This window comes from Carcharodon carcharias, chromosome 36 (genome assembly GCF_017639515.1).
Source record: "Carcharodon carcharias isolate sCarCar2 chromosome 36, sCarCar2.pri, whole genome shotgun sequence".
Taxonomy (NCBI): Eukaryota; Metazoa; Chordata; class Chondrichthyes; order Lamniformes; family Lamnidae; genus Carcharodon; species Carcharodon carcharias.
In genome coordinates this window covers 6,957,451-6,976,507 of record NC_054502.1, presented here as the reverse complement: position 1 = coordinate 6,976,507, position 19,057 = coordinate 6,957,451, and the positions used below count along the sequence as shown (strand labels likewise).

The following is a 19,057-nucleotide window of genomic DNA, read 5'->3' as shown; positions in this document are numbered from 1 at the left end:
ACAAAAAGTTAGCATGCAGGTGCAGCAAGTAATTAAGAAGGCAAAGGGAATTTTGTATTGCTCGGAGGTTGGAGTTTAAAAATAGGGAAGTCTTGTTACAACTGTACAGGGTGTTAGTGAGGCCGCACCTGGAGCACTGTGTACAGTTTTGGTTCCCAAATTGGCATTGGAGGCAGTTCAAAAGAGATTTACTGGGCTGATTCCTGGGATGAAGGGGTTGACTTATCAAGAACAGCTAAACAGGTTAGGCCTTTATTTATTAGAGTTTAGAAGAATGAGGGGTGATCTTATTGAAACGTACAAGATTCTGAAGGGGCTTGAAAGGGTAGATGTCGAGAAGATGTTCCACTAGTGGGGGAATCTTGGACTAGGGGACATAGTTACAGTATAAGGGGACACTCATATAGAACTGAGATGCAAAGGAATTTCTTAGTGAATGTCTGGAATTTTCTACCCCAGAGAGTTGTGGAGGCTAGATCACTGGAAGTATTTAAAGAGGAGATAGAAAGGTTTTTGAAATATCGCGGAGTTGAGGCTTTTGAGGAGCTGGCGCGAAAGCAGGCCTGGGGCAGATTAGCCATGATCTTATTAAATGGCAGGGCAGGCTTCTATTTCTTATGTTCTTATCTTCTTATTCCCTTAGTCTGACCCTCCAACAGTGCAGCACTCCCTCATTACTGACCGTCCGACAGCGCAGTGCTGCTTCAGCACTGACCCTCCGACAGCGCAGTGCTCCCTCAGTAAAGACTCCCCAACAGTGCAGCGCTTCGTCAGTACTGACCCTCCAACAGTGTAGCACTCCCTCAATACTGACCCTCCAACAGCGCACTGCCCCCTCAGTACTGACCCTCTGACAGAGCGGTGCTCCCTTAGTACTGACCCTCCGACAGCTCAGCACTCCCTCACCACTGACCCTCTGACAGCATGGCTCCCTCACCACTGACATTCCAAGATTGCAGCACTCCCTCATCACTAACCCTCTGACAGTGCGGTGCTCCCTCAGTACTGATGCCCTGACAGCTCAGCGCTCCCTTAGCACTGACCCTCCAACAGCCTGGCATTCCCTCAGTACTGACCGTCTAACAGTGCAGCGCTCCAACAGTACGGACCCTTAGACAGTGCAGCCCTCCCTCAGCACTAACCACGCAACAGCACGGCTTCCTCAGTACTGGCCCTCAGACCGTGCTGCACACCCTCAGTTCTGACACTTTAACAGTGCAGTGTTCCCTCAGCACTGACCCTTTGACAGTGCAGCCCTCCCTCAGTACTGACCCTTCAACAATGCAGGGCTCCCTCAATACTGACCCTCTGACAGTGCGGCGCTTCCTTAGCACTGACCCTCCGACAGTGTGGCATTCCCTCAGTACTGACCCTCAGACTGTGCTGCGCACCCTCAATACTGACACTCCAACAGCGCAGTCCTCCCTTAGCACTGAGCCTCCGACAGTGCAACACTTCCTCAGTACTGACCCTCAGCAGTGTGGCACTCCCCCAACACTGACCCTACCACAATACGGCGCTCCCTCAGCATTGACCGTCCCACAATGTGGTGCTCCCTTAGTAGTGACTCTCCAACAGTACAGCACATGATCAGTACTGACTGTCCGACAGCGTGGTGCTCCTCTGCACTGGGAGGTTGGTTGGATGAGGGTGTGGTTGGAGGAGCAGCGGGGGAAGGTTAATGGTAGGATATTGGGAAAAGTGGTTGGGGGGTGTTTCGAGGGGGGTTTGGGGTGGAGGTTGGAGGCAAGATGGGGGGAGGTTGTGTGGGAGCTGTGGAGGGGTATTGGGGGAGGTTGGAGGGGAGATGGGGAGGTTGGGTGGGAGCTGGGGAGGGGTGTTGGGGGGAGGTTGGAAGGGGTTTGGAGTAAAGGTTGGAGGGGAGCTGGGGAGGGGTGTTGGGGGGAGGTTGGAAGGGTTATTGGTATCTGGGGGTTAAGGTTGGGGGTGTTGGCGAGGAGTTGTGGGTTAGTTTGAGTTTTGGTTGAGGGGAGGTTGGAGGGTTTGAGGGGAGGTTGGAGTGAGGTTGGGGGAGGTTGGAAGGGGGTTGGAGGGGATGTTGGGGGGAGGTTAGGGCAGAGGTTGGAGAGAAAGTTGATGGGAGGTTTGAGTGCAGGCTGAGGGCAGATTAGAGGGGAGGCTGGGGGAGGTTGGAGTGGCGTTTGGGGCTGGTTAGAGGGGGATTGGAGGGGCTATTAGGGGAGAGGTTGGAGAGGGGGTTTGCAGGAGAGGTTAGCTACAGAGTTGAACGGTTTTGTAAATGTAGTGATTTCTTTGCAGCCACTTTCCTAACATCAGTTGATTGCTCTGTGATTAATTATCCTTAAAGACTCAGCATTGGGTCTCCAATTTCACCATTGCTACAGTCACTCTGTCTACTGCATGCAGGTGTAATGAATGAGAGACAAAACCTACATTTGTACCTTCCACAATGTCCCAAATCACTTTACATCCAATTAAGTACGTTTGAGTTGAAGTCACTGGCACAACGTAGACAATGTTATCAAATGGAGGAACAGGCTCGAGGGGCCAAATGGCCTACCCCTACTCCTACTCCTAATACGCATGTTCGTATGCAATTCTGGGGTGGGTGAGGTGAACTGGGCTAGATGGCTTTTGTCATCCATAATTATCTTGCGAATAGAAGGTGGAATCATGGCTGGAGTTCTGTTTATTTTGTTGCGAATGAAAGTTTACTGTGAGTGTGATTTGTGGGGTGAGATTGCCAGGACAGGGGTGTGTAATGGGCTCAGAGCGAATCAGTAACCTGTTTTACACTTCACATGATTCTCTAGAATTTTTTCTATTGACTTAAATCTTATTTCTTTGTCTACCTACCTAGTATCCCATTCTTTCTTGGAGCTATTTATGAGTTTTTTGAGGTATTGAAATATTGTGATAAAGTTGTGTTGCATAGTAGATATTGAAAATAAATTGTGGTGAGAATCAGCAATCAGCAGAGACTTCAGACTTGCTGATCAAAAAAACACAGATACTATTATGAACCATTCAGTCTTTGCCTCTTCAAAATTGTGTTGCACAGAGACACTTGAGGGCTCCAATGCTTCTCACTGACAGTGAAGACCTATGTTGTTCAATCATTCCACTCTGTTGTTCAAGAGTCATTTGATCTTTCTACTCTGTGAGGTTACTGATAAAATAAAATCCAATTACACCCCTTGTATGAAATAATTATATTGAATAATTTCATGTGCCCAGGCAGGAGAAAGTCTTCTTCTACTTTGACAGAATGGAATAGATCTTGTGCAGTTTATCTGGGTCACAAGTATTGAATCCTTCGCCCAAATATGAATTTACTGTCACGGTGTCCATATGGTGCAACATGCAGAACATGTTAATGAGTGCTGAGGCAATCACCAAAATCAGTGTTAACATCTGTACAGTGTTATACATTGCTAATGGGATATTCTCCCGTCAAATGAACAATATTGCACAATGCTGTTAAACTAAAATTTGTACTCTCTGGTTTATTTAATAGTCAAGGTGGGATCACCAAAAGGGTGCACACAGACTAAGACTGCATTATATCGTTGATGTTCTTAATATTAATGACTCAAGCTGCATATATATCAGATATTTGTAACCAGATGTTAACAATGGGTGTCATCATTTTACTAGGACCTTTCTGTGACTGTTTGGTGAATTGATTGGCGAATCTTGAAAGAGGAGAAAAGTATCATGCATGATTGAAGAGGACGAGTTAGTGGGAGGAGGAATAAAGGGCCCGGAAACAGGAGAAGCATCGGGGCCCATGATTTCTCTCCCTAGCCCTGGTATTAAACCTTCAACAGTGCAGCGTTCCCTCAGCAATGACTCTCCCACAGTGCGGTGATCCTTCAGCACTAACCCTACGACTGTGCGGCACTCCCTCAGTACTGCCCCTCCGATAGTGCAGCGCTCCCTCAGTACTGACCCCCTGTCAGAGTGGCGCTCCCTCAGTACTGACCCTGCGACAGCTCAGCATTCCCTTAGTACTGACCCTCCAACAGTGTAGTGCTCCCTCAGTACTTACCCGCCAACAGCACAGTGCTGCTTCAGTACTGTTCATCCGACAGTGCGATGCTTCCTCAGCAATGACTCTTTGACTGTTTGTTGCTCCCTCAGTACTGATGCTCTGACAGCTCAGTTCTCCTTCAGTGCTGACCCTCCGACAGTGCAGCCCTCCCTCAGTATTGACCCTCCGACAGTGCGGCTCTCCCTCAGTACTGACCCTCCGACAGTGCAGCCCTCCCTCAGTACTGACCCTCCGACAGTGCACCCCTCCCTCAGTACTGACCCTTAGATGGTGTGGCCCTCCCTCTGCACTAACTATTCAACAGCATGGCTCCCTCAGTACTGACAGACAGTGCTGCTCACCCTCAGTACTGACAATCTGACTCTTTGACAGTGCGCTCTTCATTCAGTACTGACCCTCCGACAGTGCGGCCTTCCCTCGATATTGACCCTCCGGCAGTGCTGCAATCCCTCATTACTGACCCTTAGACAGTGTGGCCCTCCCTCTGCACTAACCATTCAACAGCATGGCTCCCTCAGTACCAACCCTCAGACAGTGCAGAGCTCCCTCAGTAATGACCCTCCAACAGTGCAGCACTCCCTCAATAATGACCCTCCTACAGTGCAGCACTCCCTCAGTAATGACCCTCCAACAGTGTGGTACACCCTTAGTACTGACCTTCTGACTGTGGCGCTCCCTCAGTACTGACCCTCTGACAGTGCGGCGCTCACTCAGTACTGACCCACCGAAAGTGCGGTACTCCCTCAGTGCTTAACTGGGCCCGTAGGAAGGATTATGGGCTCAGCTTTTGCAGTAATTACCAGGAGATGTGAAGCAGTGTCTGTCGTTAAGTATTAAAGAGGCTACATGCACTAACAAATCTGCATCAAGTGAAATTTCTCAAGATGGTTGTGATCTCGAATGCATTGTCTGAAAGGATGGCAGCAGCTGATTCAATACTAACTTTCAAAAGTGGAAGGATGAATATTTGGACGGGTGTAGGAAAGGATCAAGAGAATTGGACTTTCAGAGAGCTGACACAGGCATGATGGGCCGAATGGTCTCCCTCTGTGCCGGGTAATTCTACAAGAAATCCTAACAGTGGCAGCCAGTCCCAGCTCAAAGACAGTCCGCACAGTAACAAAAATAATTTATATAGAGCACGTTTACTATGACCCAGGACACATTGCAGAGCTGATAAAAGAGCTGGGCTCGGCTCACCGACACAAGGTATCCCAGGGAGGGGGGGTTCAGCTTTCCCCAGATTGGTTTGAACACATGGCGCTGATTTCTGTGGTGAGCCGACAGTCAGGAACAGCTGTTCCCTGCCGACGTGCCTCTCAGACAGCTGCTGTGGATGATTTCTGCCTGGAATTTCGGGGGTGGGGGTTGGTGGGGAGGGAGCTGCTGGTCTGACCTTTTTCCCTGACACCGGAAGTTTGAAAGCCCGATGGGTGACGCTGAACGTGCAGCGGTGATTCCGAGCCTGAGAGGACGCCAGTTATAACCCCGTAAGAACATAAGAAACAGGGGGAGGGAGTAGGCCATTCAGCCCCTTAAGCCTGCCCCCGCCATTCAATAAGATCATGGCTGATCTGCCCCAGGCCTCAGCTCCTCTTTCGCGCCAGCTCCTCATAGCTCTCAACTCCCCGATATTTCAAAAATCTATCTACCTCCTCTTTAAATACTTCCAGTGATCCAGCCTCCACAACTCTCTGAGGTAGAGAATTCCAGACATTCACTACCCTCTGAGAGAAGAAATTCCTTTGCATCTCAATTCTAAATGAGTGTCCCCTTATTCTGCAACTATGTCCCCTAGTTCGAGATTTCCCCACTAGTGGAAACACCTTGTCAACATCTACCCTGTCACATCTCCCTCAGGATCTCGTACATTTCATCCTCTCTCTCCACTCCGCAATCATGCACGGCAGTAAGGGTATGGGAATGCCTCCAGGTTGGACAGTGTCACCCTGTCATAACTCTGCGCCTTCCCAGTACCTTACCACTACTTCAATCCGACTGATCGCAGTTAGTGTCGATGGGGGTATTCGACCAAGCGAGTCATCGCAATTGATCATGATGTCACCTGACGCAAGGGCAGTTTCTGGTCAGGAGTCGCTGGGCGGCGATCAGGAAGAGGAGCCCAAGCTGACTGTCCCTTCTTACGGAGGCGTGGTCCATCTTTATTTGACGGTGGGAGGTGGTCATCACTGGCAAGGCCAGCATGTGTCGCCTATCCCAAATTTCCCCTTGAGGACGCAGTGGTCAGCCTTCCTCTTGAGCGACTTCCCATGTGATGAAGCTGATCCCACAATGCTGTTAGGTAGGGAGTTACAGAATTTTGAGCCAGTGACAATCAAGCAACAGGCCATATACCTCCAATTCGGGATAGGCTGAGAGTTGGAAGTGGTGCGGAGGTGGAGATGTTCCAACAACACAACTGCCCTTGCCCTTAGTCGCAGGGGATGGTGTCAAAGCAAATTCAAAATTATGCAGGGTTCTGATAGAAAGAGACTGTTCCCACTGGTAGGAGGGTCACCAAAGGACATAGACAGAAGGTGATTTTTTTGACATGGCATGTTGTTAAGATCTGGAGTGTGCTGTCTGAAAGGGCGGTGGAAACAGATACAATAGTACTGTCCAAAAGCGAACTGGATAAATACTTGATAAGGAAAAAATTGCAAGGTTGTGGCAAAAGAACGCGTGGGGGTAGTAGGGACTAACTGGAGTAGATCTTAAACAGCCAGCACAGGTATGATGGGCGCAGTGAGCTCTTTCTGTGAAGTAATTGTAGCGAGCTCCCAGCTGAGATCAGCCAACTTAGCACAGACTGGGGAACAAACCTGCGGACTTCCCAATTTGTGTGTGTCCCAGCAGCGCACTGCATTTAATACTGCTCTTGTTTTGCTCTCTCTGTGTGTCCTTGATGGACTGGAACATGAGCCACTGGTCGGAGCAGGGAATACCCTCCGTTGCTAATCTCTCCCAGCTGATGTGCTTTGTTCCAAATATAGCCTCGGGAGTCAGGGTAGACAGTGGAATGCACTGAGTCACTGGCTAATGTTACCGAGATAAATTTACTCACACCTCACAGTCTCCAGCGGAGAGGCGGGGCTCCTTTCTAAAATTGATCAGCGAGAATCCAAGGGTTTGTCCACTGTCAGGGGTTCCAGTGCATGTTCCCTGCTTTCACTCCACTATCAGGTAGCAGAGCCTTTCAGCTGTCTCTGCTCTAATCTCTGGAGTCCCTTCCGCTATGTGACTGCTCTCCCATGCCTTTTAAAAACCTCCTTGAACCTAACTCCTCAACCGTGTAAAATTCCATCATCTCTCCTTACTTTCCTACTCCTGTTCTGTCGGCATTTATAGTCCACGCCTTGTTGCACAGGGAATGAGAGAACTAACTGGCATTTATACAGTGTCTTTCTGTGTCCTAAAACCCTCCACAGACAATTTTTGAAGGGTAGCCACTGTTGTAATGTAGGGAACGCACTAGTCAATTTGTACGCAGTAAGCCCTTACAAACAGTATTGTGATAATGACCTGATAATGTCAATTTAGGGTTTAATACTGAGGCCCTGTCTGTCCTCTCCAATGGCCATTAATGATCCCACAGAGGTTAAAAGGGTTAATTTCCAAGGACAGGTTGCATAGACTAGGCTTGTATTCCCTCTGAGTGACGGAGATTAAAACATAATCTAATTGAAGTGTTTAAAATGATTAAAGGATTCGATAAGAATCCTCTAGTAGGGAAAGTTCACAAATGGTGCCACAAACTTAAAATTGGAGCTGTGCCGTTCAAGGGTGATGTCAGGAAGTATTTCTTCACACACAGGATAGTGGAAACCTAGAACTGTCTCCCCAGAAAGCTATTGACACCCCCTCCCAACCTCAACTGAAAATGTCAAAACTGAGGTGAACGGATTTTTGTTAGGCCATGATATTAAAGATTACTGAATCAAGGCAGGTAAATGGAGTTGAAATCCAGATGGGCCATGAATGACCTCCTCTTGTCCCTACATTCCTCTCCCCCCAGCCTGAATGCACTGAACTCTCCTGTGGTGCAGTCCCCAGGCTGCATCCTGAACCCTCCGGATTAATTAGCGCCGAGCCTCACTTACCATGATCCCAGTCAGCAAGCACACCCCCTTCCCGCAGTAAGTGTTGGGCACCATGTCGCCATATCCAATGGACAGAAAGGTGATTGAGATGAGCCACATCGCCCCCAGAAAGTTACTGGTGACGTCCTGGCTATCGTGGTACCTGGCGGGGCAGACAGAGAAAGTTAGGACAACCTCAGGTAACTTAAGAGAGAGAAAAAAATAAACCTTATCGTACCTGAGAAGAGGCTCCTAACCCTTCAACCCATTTACTTTTAAACTGCTCCTTGAAAGAGATCAATGCATTTCCGATAGCACTTTTCGTGACCTCAGAATGCTCCCAAAATATAACCAATAAAGAGCTTTTTGAAGCATCATCACTGTCGTAAAGTAGGAAACGCGGCAGCCAATTTGCACACAGGAAGCTCCCACAAACAACTTGATAACGAGTAGGTAAGTTTTAGTCTCTGAGGCAGAAGATTGTGGCTTCGAGTGCCACATGGTGGCTTGGACCTATAATCCAGGCTCACACTCCCATGCAGCACTGAAGGAGGTTCTACCTTTCAGATGAGATGTTAAACCTAGTCTACCCTCTCAGATGGATATACAGGATGCCATTATTTCGTACAGTTTCTCCCCGCTGCTGTGAGCCAATGCTTAACCCTCAACAAACAGAAGTTAAACAGATTATCCAACCTGTCTCGTATCGCTATTTGTGGGAGCTTGCTGTGCACAAATTAATTGCTGCTTTTCCTACCTTGCAACAGTGACTACACTTCAGAAAAGGGATTGATTGGCTGTAAAGCGCTTTGGGATGTCCGGTGGTTATGAAAGGTGTGACAGAAATGCAAGTCTTCAGTTCTTCCTTCATCCACAATCATCACAAGAAGAGTGGCAATGGAGACAGTAACTAAGGGTTAATTTTTATTAAAACGGCAAATTCAGTTCCCCACACTGCGTTAATGCCCAATCTTTCCTCCGAATCTCTCCTGATGACTTACATTCTCCGCTCTAATCTGTTTTCTTTAATCATTTTGATTCCATTACAAAAACAGATTTTGCCAACATGCCCAGAGCAGCCAATGAACTGCCCTTCAACAGGGCAGCTGCACATCCCAGGATTCCAGGAGTCTCTCTCGTTGCCTCTCTCGATCCCCAACCCCGCATTCCTGTCCACACGTCTCCTGAGAGAAGATCGCAGGCATTACATCAGTAAATCCAAACACAGCCATTTAATGGGCCAACCCCCTGGCAGTTCGGTCAGGACACCAGAGTGATCCCACAGTTCTCAAACCCAACCGAACAGCCTCAGCCTGAGTGATATAGAAATGTTTTTAAAACCATCCAACGGGGTGAAAAATGGGCAGATTCCCTGTTTGTTTCGGTGGTGCAAGTTGAGGGATAAATATTGGCCCAGCCGAACTCTCCCTGCTGTTCAAAATGGCGGCCATAGGGTCTTCCACACGCACCTGAGAGGGTAGATGGGACTTGATTTAACATCTCAGCCGAAAGATGGCATTTCTGACACTCAGTACTGCTCCTCAAACAATGCAGCACTCCCTCAGTACTGACCTTCCAACAGTGCAGAACTTCCTCAATATTGCTCCTCCAACAGTGCAGCACTCCCTCAGTACTGACCCTCTGACACTGTAGCTCTCCCTCAGCATTGACCCCCTGATAGGGTAGCGCTCCCTCAGTAGTGACCCTCTGACAGTGCAGCACTCCCTCAGCACTGACCCTCTGAAGTGCAGCACTCCCTCAGCACTGACCCTCTGACAGTGCAGCACTCCCTCAGCACTGACCCTCTGACAGTGCAGCACTCCCTCAGCACTGACCCTCTGACAGTGCAGCACTCCCTCAGCACTGACCCCCTGATAGTGTAGCGCTCCCTCAGTAGTGACCCTCTGACAATGCGCAGTCCCTCAGTACTGACCCTCTGACAGTGCGCAGTCCCTCAGTACTGACCCCCTGACAGTGCGGCACTCCCTCAGTATTGACCCTCCGACAGTGCTGCCCTCCCTCAGCACTGTCCTTCCGAAAGTGCAGTTTCCCCCTCAGTGCTACCCTCCAACTGTGCTACACTCAGTCAGTACTGACCCTCCGACAGTGCTGCACTCCCTCAGAACTGACATTCCAGCAGCGCAGAACTCCCTCAGCGCCGTCTAACAGCATAGCTGTCACTCAATATTCCCTTCTAACAATTCAGTGCTCCCTCATTACTGACCCTCTAATAGTGCGGCAATCCCTCACTATTGACCCTCCGACAGTGTGGCACTCCCTCAGTACTGACCCTTTAACAGTGCGGCACTTCCTCAGTACTGATCCTTCGATAGTGCTGCACTCAGTCAGGACTGACCCTCCGACAGTGCTGAGTTCCATCAGTGTTGACCCTCTGACAGTGCAACACTCTCTCCGACAATGCTGCATTCCCTTGTATCAAAAGTGCAGTTCCCCCTCTCATTCCTGACCCTCTGACAGTGCAGCACTCCCTCAGTACTGACCCTCCAACAGTGCTGCACTCCCTCAGTACTGTCCTTCCGAGAGTGCAGCTTCCCCCACGGTGCTACACGCAGTCAGTACTGACCATCTGACAGTGCTGCACTCCCTCAGTACTGACATTCCAATAGTGCAGTGCTCCCTCAATGCCTACTCTCCAATAGTATGCTGTCTGCTCAGTACTGACCCTCTGACAATGCAGCATTCATCAGTACTGTCCTTCTGATAGTGCAGTTCCCCCTCAATGCTACCCTCCAACAGTGCTACACTCAGTCAGTACTGACCCTCTGACAGTGCTGCACTCCCTGAGTACTGACCTTCCGATAGTGCAGTGCTCCCTCAGTGCCTACTCTCCGATAGTATGCCGTCCCCTCAGCACTGACCATCTGACAATGCGGCGCTCCCTCAGCACTGACCCTCCGACAGTGTGACGCTCCCTCAGTACTGACCCTCAGACAGTGCGGCGCTCCCTCCGTACTGACCCTCAGACAGTGCTGCACTCCCTCAGTACTGACCTTCCGATAGTGCAGTGCTCCCTCATCACTGACCCTCCGACCGTGCTGCACTCACTCAGTACGGACCCTCCGACAGTGCGGCACTCCCTCATCACTGACCCTCCGATAGTGCTGCACTCGCTCAGTACTGACCCTCCGACAGTGCGGCACTCCCTCATCACTGACCCTCCGACAGTGCTGCACTCGCTCAGTACTGACCCTTTGACAGTGCGGCACTCCCTCAGTACTGACCCTCCGACAGTGTGGCATTCCCTCAGTGTTGTCCTGGATCCTGTGCTCAAATCTCTGGATTGGGGCTTGAACCCAGAGCCTCCTGACACAGCCTCCTGACACAGTAAGGGTGCTTGAAGGTTTTCTTGTCTCTCAAGACCCTCTCATATTCTCTTATAAGGTGATAGTGGTGATCCTTAATTACCATGCATGAACTGTGACTGATACAAACCTATGTTTTCATGTCATTCTAGAATAAAACATTCACCCAGCTTGGGACTTCACTGCAGTATGAAATTGAATAAAGTTAGATTCAGTCTCTAGACAGCAGAGATTTCAGCCTTAAGCTACGTCTCTGAAACCTGGTTATAGCTGGGATTCATCACAGCAAACTCAATTAGCCAAGTGAGTGTTACAGACGGGACAGTTCTGGTATCACTGGACTGAATTAATCTGTCACTTGACAATTGCACCGTGGTTCAAAAAGGGAAGAAGGAGAGACTTATTTATATCGTAGCTTACTGTACCTTGCAGCAACATCTTAAAGTATTACCCCTACAATGAATTGCTATGAAGTGCGGTGGGTATTGTTTTGCACACAGCAAGCTCCCACTTAAAGCAATGGGCAGATCATCTGTTTTAGTGATGTTGGTTGAGGGGCAAATATTGGCCCAGGTCACCGGGGAGAACTCTCCTGCCCTTCTTCAAATGATACAGTGGGATCTTTAACATTTGCCCGAATGGGCAGATGGTTTATCATCTCATACGAAAGACAGCAGCTTCCACAGCGCATTACTCCCTCAATATTGCACTGAGTGCTGGCCTGGAACATCCCAAGTTCTGAAGTACGTCTTAAAGCCGCAAGCTGCTGCATTCAAAAATATGCCTCATTTTCGCCCCGAGCCCCCTTTCTGTGCCAGCAGTGAGGGTCTATGGCAACTTATATTGCTGGTCTCCCAGGTTCGCTGCCGTGTGCAGACTAACGGTGACTGCCTGGTTCGTGACTTCAGGGGACATGGGATGGTGAGAAGAGCTTCGGTCAACTGTGCCTGCTTACGCATTCACCTCAGAGCAAGGGTTCGCTCATGTACCAGGGCCACACTAACCAGCCCTCGTAGGTGTGCTAATCGCTGAAAGCTGGAGGGATAAGATGGACGTAAAAGTCTCCAACTGTCCAGGAGAAGATTCTTTGAAAGCAACATCAAGATCTTCAGTATCCCAATGCATTTCGCAGGAGCTCAGTTCAGCCCCACAACATATTTGTGAGTTGCCATCTCAATTCCAGCGAGGGTGAGTCAACAGCTCCTAATGTAGTACTAATGGGGCAATCTCACTCAACACAGCCATGATGATGACTGGTGTGAGCAATGGAGCTGCAGGAGGGAGCAATCATCTATGTGTTTGACAGAGCTTTAGAGGGGGCTGAGTCGCTTTCATTGCCTCCAACTCTTTATCTGTCCCTTTCACTCTCTCTGTTTGCCTCGTCTCTTTTCTGTATCACAGTGTGAGTCTGTCCTTCTGTTTGTGTGTGTGTGTGTGTATCTTTCTCCTCCCTCTCTGTCTCTCTCTTGATCAGTTTGTCTATATGTGTCTGTGAATTTCTTTCTTGGTCTCGTTCTCAGCCCTCCCTCTCTCTGTTGGTTTGTCTCTGCTCACTCTCTGGGCTCTCTATCTCAGCCTAACTTAATCTGTGTCTCTATCTATCTCTTTCTCACTCATTTTCTTCATTATCATTCTCTGATTTTTCTCTTTGTTTTTCTTTTATTCTCCATTCTCTGTCTCTCTTCCTTTCTCTCACTCTCTTTTATTTTCACTCCATTACATTTTGAATAACTGTGTATCTCTCTCTCCATTTCTCTCTATTCCCATCCACTGAGTTTGTCATTGGTGTGTCCTAGATCACCTGTCAAACAGAGAAATGGGGAAAGTTAACCCCTTTGAAGGTTAAGTATTGGCTGGGAAACTCCCCTGATCCTCTTCAAAATAATACCATGGGATCTTTTACATTCAGGTAAGAGGGTAAACCTCTTGGTCTAACATCTCATTAGAATGACAGTACCTCCAACAGTGTAGTTCTCCCTCAGTACTGACCTTCCGAGAGTGCAGCAGTCCCTCAGAACTGACCCTCTGACAGTGCAGCACTCCCTCAGTACTGATCCTTTGACAGTGCGGAGCTCCCTCAGTACTGAGCCTCTGACAGTGCGGAGCTCCCTCAGTACTGAGCCTCTGACAGTGCGGCGCTCCCTCAGTACTGACCCTCTGACAGTGCAGCGCTCCCACAGCACTGACCCTCCGACAGTGTGACGTTCCATCCAGTACTGACCCTCTGACAGTGCGGCACCCCCTCAGTTCTGACTCTCTGACAGTGCGGCGCTCCCTCACTACTGACCCTCCGACAGTGCGACATTCCCTCAGTACTGACCCTCCGACAGTGCAGCGCTCCCTCAGTACTGACCCTCCGACAGTGCGACATTCCCTCAGTACTGACCCTCCAACAGTGCGACACTCCCTTAGTGCTGAGTCTCCGACAGCGCGGCGCTCCTTCTGTACTGGCTCTGGGAGTGGTGGCCTGGATTTTGTGCTCAAATCTCTGGTGTGGGACCTGTGCCCAAGACCTTCTGACTCGGAGGCAAGAGAGCCCACAGTTGACTGAAGAATGCAGAGATTTTCATCTCATTAGCTTGAAGCCAAATTCTAGCAGTGCAGCTCACAAGTGGGAGTTATAACATAGACCTGAGCCAAGCCATAACTGACTTAGGATTGGCAGGGCATTGACACTAAAGGCAGATTGATTGAACAGAATGGAACTCTTTTCCCTAGAAAAGAGAAGGCTGAGAGGTGGCCTGATAGAGATCTTTAATATTCTGAAAGGGTTTGACGGGGCAGACATAGAGGTGATGTTTCTACTTTTGAGGAAGACCAGAACTAGGGGGCCATCAATATACGGTAGACACTAATAAATCCAATAGGGAATTCAGGAGAAACTTTTTTACGCAGAGATTGGGGCAAATGTGGTACAGGGAGTGGCTGAGGTGAATAGCAGAAATGCATTTAAGGGGGAAGCTGGATAAACCCAAGGGATAAAAGAAATAGAAAGATAAGTCGATAGGGTGAGATGAAAAAGGGCAGAGGAGGCTTGTGAAGAGCATTAACACAGTCAGCGAGCTGAGGGGCCAAATGGCCTGTTTCTGTGCTGAGGATTTTTATGTAACATGGGGAGTCTGATCCCTTCCCCAGCGCTGACTGCGCTCGACCTCACTGAGGATGAAATGCCGTCCCCCTACCCCAACAGCGCACGAGCCCCCCTACCTCTCACAGACACGGACGGTCCAGGCGGCGATGATCCACAACGAGATGCTGAACACGAGGAGCACGGTGCCGGGGCAGATGGTCATGAGGGTCTTCATGACGAAGCGCGTGTTGAAGTTGATCTTGTTCAGTGCCCCGATGCTGCGCGAGGAGGCATCCGTGAAGAGCTTGCTGTGGAGGAGCATGACCCGGGCAATGAGGTAGAGCCGGAGGAACATAGGGATGGAGAGGATGATGTCCACGTCGGCCCAGGTCTCAGACAGTGTGTAGGAGAATGCCAAGCGGGCCTTCCAGTGGAACGTGTAGCGCCCAGGGACAGGGTGAATGGCACACACTACCATCTCCAAGCTGATGAAGAAAATCCGCTCATAAGTCATGGCAATCCTCCAGTCATCAGCTCCATTATCAATCATGAAAAGCTGCAAGACAGAACAGGGAGGAGGTTTCCATAGAGCCAACGAAGATAAAGCGTTTTTGGAGCTATGCTAAAACCCTGCACACCAGCCCGAGCCCTGCTCTGGGTGCCACACTTTAGGAAGGATACCAAGTCCATGGAAAGGGTGCGGAAGAGATTTTTGAGAATTACACCAGGAATGAGGGACTTCAATTATGTGAGTGACTTGGATTGTTCTCCTTAACAGCAGCGAAGGTTACAGAGAGATTTAATAGCGGTTTTCAAAATTTTGTCGGGTTCTGATAGCTAGCGAAAAAAATGTTTTTACTGGCAGGGCACAGATTTAAGATAACTCCTCAAAACACCCTGAAGAAGATGAGGAGAATTTTTTTCAAATGCAATGAGCAATGGTCTGGAACACTGTGACTGAAAGAGCAATGGAAACAGATGCAATAGCAACTTTCAAAAGGAAATTGGATAAATACTTGAAGGTTCGGCACAGATATGCTGGGCTGAATGGCCTCCTCCTGTGCTGTACTATTCTACAAATAGGCAAGTGATCACGAGAGGCTGCAGAGTTTGTTCTGCCCAGAGGTCATCAAACAGCAGCCAATTTCCTATTTATTCCTTCCTGCCCTTTGTCCTATTTAGTATTTCACAGTGACAGGAGAGGGGAAGGTTCCTCAGAGCTCTGGCAGGTCTTTATTACATCACTTGTTGTTGATTTACTGATTGGCAAGATGTGTTAAGCCAAGGAATGTTGAGGCCACTGGGATCTGACATTCAGTTTCCGAGCATCCTCATGGGGCTTAGCCTCCGATAACCCAGTCTGAGTAAAATAAAAAATTCTTGAGAGTTGATTTGAAAGGAGGTGGGCGAGTTGAGGAGAGTTTAAAGACTTAAATGAGGATAGCAAGTAGAACAGTAATGGTCAAAAATAGAACCTAAATTATACTGTACTTCTTATAAGCTCAGAACATCCAATTGGTGCTTTACAGCTAATACGTTACTTTTTGAAGTGTAGTGACCTTTTTTTTATTCTTTCATGGGACGTGGGCGTCGCTGGCAGGGTCAGCATTTGTTGCCCATCCCTAATTGCCCTTGAACTGAGTGGCTTGCTAGGCCATTTCATAGGGCAGTTAAGAGTCAGCCACATTGCTGTGGATCTGGAGTTAAATGTAGGCCGGACCTGGTAAGCATGGCAGATTTCCTTCCCTCAAGGGACATTAGTGAGCCATATTTTTTTTTTTAAAAGAACAACAATCAACGATAGTTTCATGGTCACTGTCACGGTGACTAGCTTTCAATTCCAGATTTGTTATTGAGTATTGCTGAAAAAAAGAGACATGTCAAAGCTTTTCATCTTGCACTCATCAGGATGCTTGCAAGATTACTAATATAAGGGAGAAAACAGCAATTTATACTTTATGTGAAGAGAGTGCTGATTGGTTGGCAAGTGGCGTTGCCATGGAGAATGCACCGCTAACGGTGACTGGCAGCTAACTGCCAAGCATTGTTTGAAAGTTAAACCCAGGCAGCTTGACCCTGATTGGTCAAAGCATTGCCCCAAGGAATGAGTCAGTGAATAGCTGTCATTTATTTTGTTTAGCTGAAACAGCCACAATATGTGTACATGTTCTTTCTGTCTGCAAAGAACAGGGCCCTATGTATTGATATATGTAGCTCCCAGTCCACGCAAATGCACCACATTGTGAACGCGACTGACAATCTTAAATTGGTTGTCAGTGTAATTCTTAGCACACTGAGGATTATTTAGCAAATGTTGTCCAATCGCGGAATCACATCTAATGTTGGGCACTGTGTTTTGTGTTTTGCAAACACGGGCTGGTTGGGTACAGTCTTAACCGTGTCCATTGTGAACAGTGGCTGGGACATACTGTTTGATACGATCCGCCACTCCTTGGGATGTACAGCCTATATATCTACCATCATGCTGGCACTGAAATTTGTATACCACATTACTCGTTTGTGTGATAGGCAGAACGTCTCTTTGGCTTGACGGCAGCATCCTGTTAGTGGTGAATACCACTCATGTTGCTACTGCATAGTAGCAGCGTGAAACAGCTAGCTTCACCTGTTGCTCAAATTTTTGAGATACCTTGCCCTTCCAGGATAATCTGATTTAGACTGGGCACTTTACAGGGATGAAAGTGACGGCCTTAGGCCCGCTCATAAGTTTGCATGATATGTCCCAGCCACTGTTTGCAACAGGCGGGGTACAGATGATACACAACCAGCCTGTGGTTGCAAAACTCAAATCACAGTGTCCAACATTAGATGTGATTCCGCGACTGGACAACATTTGCTAAATAATCCTCACTGAGCTAAGAATTACGCTGACAACCAATTTAAGATTGTCAGTCTAGTTCACAATGTGGCGCATTTGCATGTACTGGAGGCTACACATATTAACACACAGGCCCTGTTATTTGCAGACAGACCGAACATGTACACACATTGTGCCTGCTTCAGCTAAACAAAATAAGTGACATTCATCTGTTGACTCATTCCTCAGGGCAATGCCTTGACCAATCAAGGTCAAGCTGCCTGGTTTAAATTTCAAACAATTCTTGGCATTTAACCGTCAGTCACTATCAGTAGTGCATTCTCCATGGCATCGCTGCTTGCCAGCCAGTCAGGACTCTCTTCACATACAGTATAAGTTGTTGCTTTCTCCCTTATATTGGTATTCTTGCGAGTGTCCTAATGAGTGCAAGACGAAGAGCTTTGACATGTCTCTTTTTTCAGCAATACTCAAGTTCTGTACTATCAAATGATTATTTGTTATTGACTGAATTGAAATTCCACCAGCTGCCAAGGTGGGATTTGAACCTGTACCCCCCAGAGCATTAGCTTGGATCCCTGAGACTATAAGCCCAGTGACGTTACCACTATGCTACCATCACCCTGATATAATTTAGAAAACGTGGCAGTTTGCACACAGAGAGCTCCGACAAACAGTTAACGTGTTCGTGACCTGATCATCTGTTTTCATGTCATTGAAGGATAAGCAGTGGCCAGAGAACTCCCCTCCTTTTCTTCAAAGTAGCAGCCATGGGATCCTTATCCGAGAGGGCAGACAGGCCTTAGGTTTAACACCTTCTCCAAAAGACAGTACAGCATTCCCTCAGTACTGATGTGGGAGCGTCAGCCTAGACCTTGTGTTCGAGTCTCTCAGAAGGGACTTAAACCCACAACCCTCTGACTCAGCGAGTGCGCTAACCCCTGAACCAACAGTCACAAAATGTGCAGAAAAATTTTACCTGCAGCTATGATCCCAGGACAAAAGGACAAGGGTATAAAAGAAGCAAAGGCAGAGCGTTAATCAGTGATCGGTCCCTGGAACGGGCCGGGGATAGAGTCATTCCAAAACTGCAGTCATTCAAGAGGAAGTTGGATGGTCTGGCGATAGATCATAGGTTTCCATTGAAGGGCAGTATTGATCTTTGTGATCTGTAGGGAATTTACTTTTTCAGTTGTCTAACTTGACATTTAGTGACAAGTTTTCATCTGTTTGAACCAAGATTATGGTGTCCTCCAATAATCCAGTGGTTGGTGCTGGGGAGATGAAATGGCTTGTTATCAGATGCATTAACTTAAGCATACTTCAAAGAGGATCACAGATGAAGCGGGATATTGAAAGCTGGGGGTGATGTTTGAAACAGATAAGAGAGTAACTGCGGCCTAGAGAGGAACAAGAAAAAGAGAAGTAGAGCGAGATAGCAAGTTCGGGAAGCAGAGGGAGTAACAGACAACGAGAAGAAAAGAGAGAGGGAGCAACAGACATAGAATGAGAGAAAGGAAGTGACAGAAAGAGCGACTGAGAGAAATGGAAAGGGATAAACGCAGAATGAGAGAGAAAAATAGACAGGGAGAGGCAGAATGAATGAGAGAAGAGAAGAGAAAAGGGAGCAACAAAGAGGTGGAGAGAGAGAAAAAGAGTGAGCGATGGTGAGGTGGACAGAGAGAGAGAGATTGAGGAGTGGCATGCAGAGAA

At 48.2% G+C, this 19,057-nt stretch overlaps 1 protein-coding gene across 2 annotated transcripts in view; it reads right to left on the bottom strand.

Annotated features, from left to right (window-relative positions):
* LOC121272897 (small conductance calcium-activated potassium channel protein 2-like) overlaps nucleotides 1-19,057 on the bottom strand; it is a 106,654-nt gene that overhangs the window by 42,818 nt on the left and 44,779 nt on the right. For both annotated transcript variants that reach the window (XM_041179736.1, XM_041179737.1), the window contains exons 3-4: nucleotides 14,646-15,064; nucleotides 8,137-8,278 (exon numbers count right to left, since the gene is read on the bottom strand). In XM_041179736.1, the coding sequence (XP_041035670.1) occupies nucleotides 8,137-8,278; nucleotides 14,646-15,064 (561 nt within the window). The remainder of the gene's footprint in view (nucleotides 1-8,136; nucleotides 8,279-14,645; nucleotides 15,065-19,057) is intronic.